The sequence below is a fragment of the Pelophylax lessonae genome (assembly GCF_965119305.1).
Source record: "Pelophylax lessonae genome assembly, chromosome: 6".
NCBI lineage: Eukaryota > Metazoa > Chordata > Amphibia > Anura > Ranidae > Pelophylax > Pelophylax lessonae.
In genome coordinates, this window is record NC_138773.1 from 321423839 (window position 1) to 321433551 (window position 9713).

General features: G+C 48.5%; 1 protein-coding gene across 1 annotated transcript in view; it reads right to left on the reverse strand.

Moving 5' to 3' along the window:
• Positions 1-7657: 7657 nt before the first annotated feature.
• Positions 7658-9713, reverse strand: part of LOC309558875 (cytochrome b-c1 complex subunit 10-like) — a 3825-nt gene continuing 1769 nt past the window's right edge. The window contains exons 2-3 of the mRNA XM_082261962.1: positions 9415-9555; positions 7658-7706 (exon numbers count right to left, since the gene is read on the reverse strand). Coding sequence (XP_082118088.1) covers positions 9435-9555 — 121 coding nt within the window. The 3' untranslated portion in view covers positions 7658-7706; positions 9415-9434. The remainder of the gene's footprint in view (positions 7707-9414; positions 9556-9713) is intronic.

Below are 9713 nucleotides of genomic sequence, written 5' to 3' on the forward strand. Positions count from 1 at the left end.
AAGCCAGCGAGATCCCCTTCGGCGTCTTCTTCCGCCTTCTTCGGTCCCACGATGCTCTGCGCCGGCCCCGACGTCACTTCCGGGTCGCGCGCGTCATCCCTCTACAGCTTCTGGGCATGCCCAGAAGCTGTTTAGAAGGGGATGACGCGCGCGACCCGAAACTGACGTCGGGGCCGGTGCAGGCGCAATGATTCCTGGGAGCCTTGACGTTCAGCTCCCAGGAATCATTGCAAAAGCCAGGAAGTGACGACGGGCCGCGGCCGAGGAAGGATGAAGAAGGAAGTAAGGTAAGTATTTTTTCTTCGCTACGAGGTAAGTAAAAAAAAAAAAAAAAATGCGATTATCCATTTCTTTTTCAGGTGACCCGGAGCGAGAAGATGGAGGTAAGTATAAAATTAGGGTGGAACTTTAATCACCGCTTTTTTTTTTTTTTTTTTTTTTAAATAAAAGGAAAGACAGAAAATTTTGGAAAAAAAATGTTTTTTCTTAGTTTCAGTCTCTAAATTTTGTAAATAAGTAATTTTTCTCCTTCACTGATGTGCGCTGATGAGGCGGCACAGATGGGCACTAATATGCCGCATTGATAGGTGGTACTGATGGGCAGGCACTGACTGGCATCACTAATGGGCACTGATTGGGGTCACTGATGGGCACTGCTGTTGCTTTACTGTAATCAGGGCACTGATGATCAGTGCCCTTATTACTTGTCCTGCAATCCTCTTCGAGGAGGAGCTGCTGATCGGCTCTCCTCGACACACACTCTGACAGTATGAGACAAGGAGCGCCGATAAACAGGACTTCCTCATTTACATGCGACCGCCTGTGATTGGACATAGCTGATCACATGGGTAAAGAGCCACCTCATTGGCTCTTTACCAAGATCGGGGGTCGCACCGTGTCCTAGAAACACAGCGTGGCTGCTATCGCCACACTGCGCGCCCCAGCGGGCACGCGAGAGTGGGCGTTCTGGGGCGCTGTCATATGAAGTCGTCCCAGAACGAGGGCCGTACCGCTCTGCTGCCATTTGACGGCAAGTGGTTAAAGAGGAAGTAAACTTCCCTCTAATGTTTGTGCCTATAGGCAAGTCTATAATAAAGTTTACCTATAGGTGCTGTAAATATCTGCTAGACTTGCACCTCTGCAGTCCTCCAGCGGGGGCGACGAGGGCTTTGTTTGCAGGTAGGCGTCACATATGCATGTAGCACATTATGCATTTACTTTGCAGGTAAAAAAAAAAAAAGAACAAAAACAACAGTTTACTTCATCTTTAAGGTGAAGAAAAAGAGGGAAAAAATGCATCAAAAACGCTCATGTAGAAACGTATCCAGACTGCGTTTCTGTTGTGTGAACCAGCCCTTACTCTTTGTGGGATGGAAGAAATTGGGTACAAGTCACTTTCACAGAGTTTATTAGAGCCAATAAGGAGGGGAGGGGTTAGGGCTCAGGATAACTAAAATTACCAAAATGCAGATTCTATATCTCCACTCATAAAAAAGGACCTTTGAGCCAGGCCAGCACTTCTCTGACTGTAGAAAGAAAAGGAGAGAAGAGCGCCTCCGAGTGCTCTCCTCTCCTTTTATCCACTATCCAGAGTTGGTTTCATCCTCCTGGAGAGCCTGCCTTTTGTTACAGATCATCCCTCCTGGAACTTTTATGGACTATACAAATGGACTTTGACACAGTCCCTAACTTATGCCCCCCTTGCATGCATATGGACATCGATATTGCCCCTTGTTTTATGCTCATACACATGTCCATCATTCATGTCTTTTATGCATTGCTTCGCTTTGATGCTTTGATACATCCTTCATATATACCTTAACCACTTAAACCCCGGAGGATTTTCCTGCTAAACGACCAGGGGGGTATTTTGCGATTCGGCACTGCGTGACTTTAACGGACAATTGCGCGGTCGTGCGACGCTGTACCTAAACGAATTTGACGTCCTTTTTTTCCCACAAACAGAGCTTTCTTTTGGTGGTATTTGATCGCCTGTGTGATTTTTACTTTTTGCGCTATAAACAAAAAAAGATTTTGCAAAAATAACAATATTTTTCACATTTTTTTATATGAAATTCCCCAAAAAAAAAATGTAAAAATCAAAATTTTTTAACATTTTCGGCCAATTTGTTTTATGCTACCTATGTTTGGTAAAAAAAAAAAAAATTGCAAAAAGCGTATTTTGATTGGTTTGCGCAAAAGTTATCGCGTTTACTAACAAAGGGAAAGATTTTTGTCATTTTTGTTTTTTTTTTTAACGCGTAATGGCGGCGATCTGCGATTTTTTTTGCGGTACTGCGACATTGCGGCGGACAGATCAGACCCTTGACTGACATTTTTGACACTTTTGGGGTTACCAGTGACATTTCTACAGTAATCAGTGCTATACATATGCACTGTTACTGTAAAAATACATTGGTAGTGAAGGGGTTAACTTTATTTGGGAGGGAGGGGCTGTGTGTATGCCTAGGGGCGTGCTTTCTACTGTGATTGGCTGGGGCTTGAGCTGTAAGGACACTGATCAACGGATCTACATACTAGATCCGTGTGATCAGTGTCTTTACAGTGAGGAGAATGACAGGTGGCTTGTTTACACAAGCTGCCTGACATTCTCCCTCTCCCCCGCCGATCGCCGAGTGACCGGAGGACATCGGGTCCGCTGGTCACACGCGCGGGGGGGGGGGTCCGTGACCGCGCGGGGGCACGCGCGCGCGCTCGCTCCCCAGAGCCTCACAGGCGAGCGACGTAGACCTACGTCACTCTGCCTGTGAGGGGCCGACTGCCGCAGTAAATATACTGTGAGCAGTCGGCAAGCGGTTAAAGCGCTAACACAACATGTTTTTTTTTACTCCTCTGACTGTAGAGCACCTTCTTTGCAGCACATGTAGCACCATGGGTGTTCAAACTGGGAGTGCCTGGGCACACCTTAAGCACCTTGTGTGCATTAGAACTAGTAACCCCCACAGCGCTGCCCATTTGCCAGGTAATGTGAAGTCCTAAAGTCCAATGTATGGCGAAGGTTCTAACCCCATGTGTGCAGATGTGGATGTTGGTCTTCCTTGTGAAGTCCTCCTCAGTCTATGTTACATTCATCCAGTCCCATATGATGGACTCTCTAGCTCCACGCCCTTAGCAAAAGCCGGATCTGTGACAAACTCACTCAGGACAGGGGCTTTTGGAGGGGACTGCAGGCTAGCCTCTTGCCTACTGATTATGGGCCCTGGCTTGTGAGGGAACACTGCTCTTTGTGGGGTGTATGCTGGGGGGACCCTTGGAGTAATGTTACTTTGGATTCAAGTCCACATCCCTCCAAGGCACACAGACTCTGGGACTCTAGGCCTAGGATCCATGTTAAAGGCCTAGCTGCCTATTGCCAATAGGGGACTGCTCCACACAGTCAGACTCATGGCAGAAGCTAATGTCATCAGCTCAACCATCCTGTCTTCCACACATTGTTGATTGCGCTGATTAACTCACCTATTGTCTGCTGTGGGGGATGTGTTTACACTTATAATAATGTGTATTGTACTTCATGAGCTCCATGACGGCAAGCCTGCTAGTTAATTAGCTCACGTTAATTAAATCACTGTCATCTATTAGCTGCCAGCGGGAAAGTAATATACTGTTTGTGTTGGTTGTTCCTTAGATATATTAATTATATTTCTGTACACAATTTCATCTGCATATACCCATTTATCTCAGTCTCAAAATACCAACCAAATCGTTCTCTGTGTTCCTTCCAAGACATCCTGATCTCTCACCTTCTCCCATGCTTACGCCCAGGACTTTTTCTGAACCTCTCCCATCCTATGGAACTCCCTACCCCAATTTGTCTGACTATCTCCTACTCTGTCCACTTTTAGGCGATCCCTGAAAACTTTTCTCTTCAGAGAAGCTAATCCTGCCCCCACCTAACAACTGTACTTTAATTTTCTCCCTCAGCCCATCCCCCCACAGTTATTACCTCTTGTATCACCTGACCCTCCTTTTTTAGGATTGTAAGCTGCAACAAGCAGGGCCTTCAAATTCCTCCTATATTGAATTTTATTGTAAACTGTACTGTCTCCCCCTATGCTGTAGAGAGCTATGCAAACTGATGGTGCTATAAAAATCCTGTATAAGAATTTGTGTTTCGAAATTAACCGGCAGGTAATTGGTTGCAAGGGAACTGAGTGGTGCTAGCAACCAATCACCAGCTTAATATGCAACGTTAACTCCAGTAGCTTCTGCCCTCCATCCTGTGCCTCTCACTATCCTTCTGTCCTGCCTTCTGATCTCTGTACCTGTGCAAGGTAGCAGAGTGAGGGGGGACAGAGGACCTGGCTCTGAAGGATGGGTCATAAATTACTGTGGGGGGGGGGGGGGGCAGATGATGTGAAGGTGGCAGAAAGCACTACTGTGAGGAGGAGCAGGTGGTGATGTAAAGGGGCAGAGAGCTCTACTGTGGGGGGGGAGGGGCAAATGTGAAGCATGGCAGCGCTGTTTGGGGGGGGGGGGGGTAAAAGGAAAACACACAGTGAGGGAGGAGTGGATATGAAGGGGAGCTGAGAACACTGCTATGGGGGGGGGGGTGTTGATGTGAAGGTGGGTTAAGGCCAGCGCAGTGAAGGGGGGGGGGCAAAGGAGACCACTACGGTGGGGGGTTGTGAGGAGGTTTAAGGGACACTGTCGTGGGGGGGGTGATGTGAAGAAGGGCAAAAAGGAGAACACTACTGGGGATGGAGGATGTGAAGAGGGTTCGAGGACACATCTTTTTTGGGATGGGGGGGGGGGGTAAGAATGTTGATGTGAAGGGGGGGGGGGTTGAGGGGACAATGTTGATGTGAAGTGGGGCATTGGACACTTCTTTGGAAGGGGGACAAGAATGTTAATGTGAAGGGGGCAGAGAAAAAAAACTTCTTGTGGGGGGGGGGGGGGGGGGTATATTTGTTTATGTGAAGAGGAGCTAAAAAGACACTGGTATGGGGGGTGTTGATGTGACAGCTAGGTTGAGGAGGGGGGGGGGGGGGGCGCAAAGGTGACAATTCCTGTGGGGGGGAGGGGGTGAAGAGGGTTAGAGGACACTTCTTTGGGGAGGTATGTAGACATGAAGGGGGGGCAAAAGAGAACACTATTGGGGGGTGGAGGATGTGAAGAGTGGCAGGGGACACTTCTTTGGGGGGGGGGGGGGGGTGTTGTTGGCTATGAAGGGGGGCAGGGGCAGGAGTGTTGATGTGAACTGAAGGGGCTGAAGACCTGGCTTTTTTTTCTCCCCTTTTAATACGGATTCCATGAATTTGAATTCAGCACCTCTGCCGCAGAGACTGACAAAGGTTTGCGGAGTCGATGAATGTCCTGGTGAACAGTAGAAGGAGATCTGTACTGAGGGGAACACAGAGGCTTCCACTGCTGCCCTTCATCTAAAACGATCGTTCCTCGGCCGTTACACTGACCTTCTATCCACAACAACATGTACCCTGGCTCAGTTACAGGTGACATTTATCCAGGTTTGCAGTCCACTAGAAGTGTTCATCTAGTCCAGGGGGTCCTCAAACTTTTTAGACAGGGGGCAGTTTACTGTCCCTCAGACTGTTGGGGGTCGGACTATAGTTTGAAAAGAAAAAAAAAATATCAACGATTCCCTATGCACATATTTTATTTGTAGTGCAGGAAAAATACAATATTTAAAACGAAGAACAAATCTAATCAACATAAACTTAGAAGTATTTCAATGGGAAGCATTGGCCTGCTGTTGGCTAATGAGATTTGGTTCTATACACCGGATATGCACATTAAATCCCCGCTTGCTCTGGTAAACAATTCATTTCCCCTGGGGGATTTGTACAAGCAGTGCAGACAAGTCCCTGTATGAACCCCTCAGACCTGACCCCCCCCCCCCCCCCAACTAGTGAATGACTACAAGTGCCAGCATGAACCTGTGAGATCTAAGGGATCGCATTCTTAGATCTCAGGGGCTCATGCTGGGACTTATAGTCATTCACTAGTTGGGGGGCTATCATGTCTTCAGCTCTGAGGGGGTTCATGCTGGGCCTAGTAGTCCTTCACTTTTTGGGGGGGGGGGGGGGGCGCACATTCTTAGATTTCAGGGGCTCATGTCGGGACTTGTAGTCCTTCACTAGTTAGGAGGGGGGGTGTCACGTCCTCAGCTCTGAGGGGTTCATGCTTGAACTTGCAGCCCTTCACTTTCAGGAAGTTCATACCTCCCAAAATTGATGGACTACAAGTCCCAACATGAACCCCTGAAATAAGGATGTGACCGACTCCCCCCCCCCCCCAAAAAAAAAAAAGTGAAGGACTACTAGTCCCATCATGAACCCCTTATATCTAAAGCTGTGACCCCCCCCCAAAGAGGGACTAATAGTCCCACCATGAACCCCTAAGATCTAAGGATGTGACCCCCCCCCCAAAAAAGTGGAGTACTAGTCCCATCATGAACCCCTTAGATCTAAAGCCGTGTCCCCCCCAAAGATGAAGGACTACTAGTCCCAGCATGAACCCCTGAGATCTAAGGATGTGACCCCCTGCCCCAAAAAGAAAAAAAAAAGTGAAGGACTACTGGTCCCATCATGATCCCCTTAGATCTAAAGCTGTGACCCCCCCCCCCCCAAAGAGGGACTAATAGTCCCACCATGAACCCCTGAGATCTAAGGATGTGACCCCCTGCCCCAAAAAGAAAAAAAAGTGAAGGACTACTAGTCCCATCATGAACCCCTTAGATCTAAAGCTGTGACCCCCCCAAAGATGAAGGACTACTAGTCCCAGCATGAACCCCTAGGATCTAAGGATGTGACCCCCTGCCCCAAAAAGAAAAAAAAGTGAAGGACTTCTAGTCCCATCATGAACCCCTTAGATCTAAAGCTGTGACCCCCCCAAAGATGAAGGACTACTAGTCCCAGCATTAACCCCTGAGATCTAAGGATGTGACCCCCCCAAAAAGAAAGTGAAGGACTACTAGTCCCATCATGAACCCCTTAGATCAAAAGCTGTGTCCCCCCCCCCCCGCCAAAGATGAAGGACTACTAGTCCCAGCATGAACTCCTTCAATCTCATTGGTTCATGCTGGGGCCTGTAGTCCTTAACTAGTTGGGGTTCATGCTGGGGCCTGTAGTTGGGGGGGTATCACATCCTGAGCTCTGAGGGGTCCATGCTGGGACCTGTAGTCCTTCATTTTGGGGGGGGGGGGAGCATCCCCTAAAAGTAAAAGGACTACAAGTCCCAGCATGAACTCCTCTTTGCATGGGTCTCTCTGCAGTGCCTGGCTCCCCATGACACAGATGATCCATCCCCCGCGCTTAGTCAGCCCCACCTCAGACCTCGAGTCCTGGCAGTGCTTTCCCCCTCTGACCACGCCGCCTGAGATGGAGGTGGGTGGAGCTAAATGACTCGGAGCGAGGGAGGAGGAAGTTAAATCCTCCTCCGCACTAAATGCTGAGGCCTCTGGCTTGCTCAGCTTTAGATCAGATGACGTGAAGTCAGCCCAGTCCGCCCCCGAGTTTGGGACGCTGACAGGCTGGGTGCGGCCATAGTTTGAGGGCCCCTGATGTAGAGTATACAGCCCAAGTATGTGAAAACACATTCTCATAAAGGAAAAAACAAATATAAATTTAAAACCAGCTTTATTTCAATCAGTTCAAGGCATCTTTCCTCTGAAGAGATCGGTCACAAAACACCGGGGTAACAAATGACGTTCACAAATAGTCTTCAAGCTGAAAAACAAAAAACAGCCGATTATAAATATAAAACCAATACAAAGTATCGCTTTACCCCAAATATTTCTCATCTTAAAGCCGTAATCCGTCCATTACTTCCCTCTACCCCATTCTTAACATTCAAGTATAAGTAAAGTTAAGCAAAGTCTGCATTGCCAAAAGTCATTTTACTCCACCCTAAATTGCCCGGTAATCCCCCCCCCCAGGGGGCAGGTAAATTGTAATATCTATATGCACTATATAACATTATAGTGTGGTGCTGGTGTGAACCCAACCAAAAAGTGGTTGTAAACCCTTCTATATACCCAGTGAAGTGGCTGGCCCCAGGTGATACACACAGATTAAACAAATCCTCCTACATAAGCTGTACCCGTTTATCTGCAGTTTTATCTTCTCTACATCTGTTTTAAGTGCCACAGTTATAAAGTGTGTCTGAGCTGTCATAAAAAAAAAAAAAAGGGGACGGAGAGCTGAAGTTGGCCGAAAATTCCCTACCATCAATCGGTGCGTGTGTACGAGGCATTAGTGCTCCTGACTGAGACAAGAACACACTATAGAGGGATGTGCTTTGTTCAGATTTCATGTCTGGAGGTTTACAAACACTTAAATGCACCTGAAATGTATTTTGTGTATTTAACCGGTTCCCACCCGCCGTATAATCAAATGACAGCCGGGCAGGACGGCTCTTGATCTGGGAGGACGTCATAGGACTTCCTCCCTTTCTTGCTGCATGGCGATCGGTGATGAGCTGTGCCCCTAGAGCAATGCATCATCAATCAGGGGTAAAGAGCCAATGCCAGTGGCTCTTTACCACATGATCAGCGGTGTCCAATCACAGCTGATCACGATGTAAACACACTTGCTGTTTATCGGCATTCCTTTCCTCACACAGTCAACTGGCTAGTGTGAAAGAGGACTTCTGCACCGATTATCAGTGCAGCCCTAACAGTGCCCATAAGTTCCTCCTCGTCAGTGCCACCATGGGGCACGCTTTACTCCCCCCACGACACCAACGATGGGGCACGCTTTACTCCCCCCGTGACACCAACGATGGGGCGCGCTTTACTCCCCCCACGACACCAACGATGGGGCACGCTTTACTCCCCCCGTGACACCAACGATGGGGCACCGTTTACTCCCCCACGACACCAACGATGGGGCACCGTTTACTCCCCCACGACACCAACGATGGGGCACCGTTTACTCCCCCACGACACCAACGATGGGGCACCGTTTACTCCCCCCACGACACCAACGATGGGGCACCGTTTACTCCCCCACGACACCAACGATGGGGCACGCTTTACTCCCCCACGACACCAACGACGGGGCACCGTTTACTCCCCCACGACACCAACGATGGGGCACGCTTTACTCCCCCACGACACCAACGATGGGGCACCGTTTACTCCCCCACGACACCAACGATGGGGCACCGTTTACTCCCCCCACGACACCAGAACATTTCTACTCCTGCTGACCACAGTCCGGCCCCCCCTTAGGTCTGAAGGAAAGTAATCTGGCCCTTCTTTTAGAAAGTTTGGAGACCCCTGCTCTAGGGTGTCTGCTTTCATAAAATATAGGATGTTTTGGGTGATTTATGTAATCATTCTAAAATGGTTTTCTAAACATGTGTGCAAAAAATGTAAAAGACGACTCTGGCAGCAAAAGTGTGATTTTCCTTCCCATCCCCCACATTACTCACTTAAAGTGAAATCCGGCCATTTAATCGTCCTTCTTGAATTTGCCGTTTATATACGGGACGTAATCAAGGAAGAGCCTCCAGTCTGTGGCCCAGACCAATGCAACGCCTCCGACCGATCCCCATGTGAAGAGAGTGGGGGCCCTGGGGGGGAAATAGACATTTAATACATAAGAATAGAATGTCACAAATCCTCTGGTCAGTTCAATGGAATGCAAGATAAACCTCCTCATACAGAACTCCTGGGGGGTGCAAATCTGGTGCAGCTCTGCATGGCAGCCAATCAGCTTCCAGGTTTTATT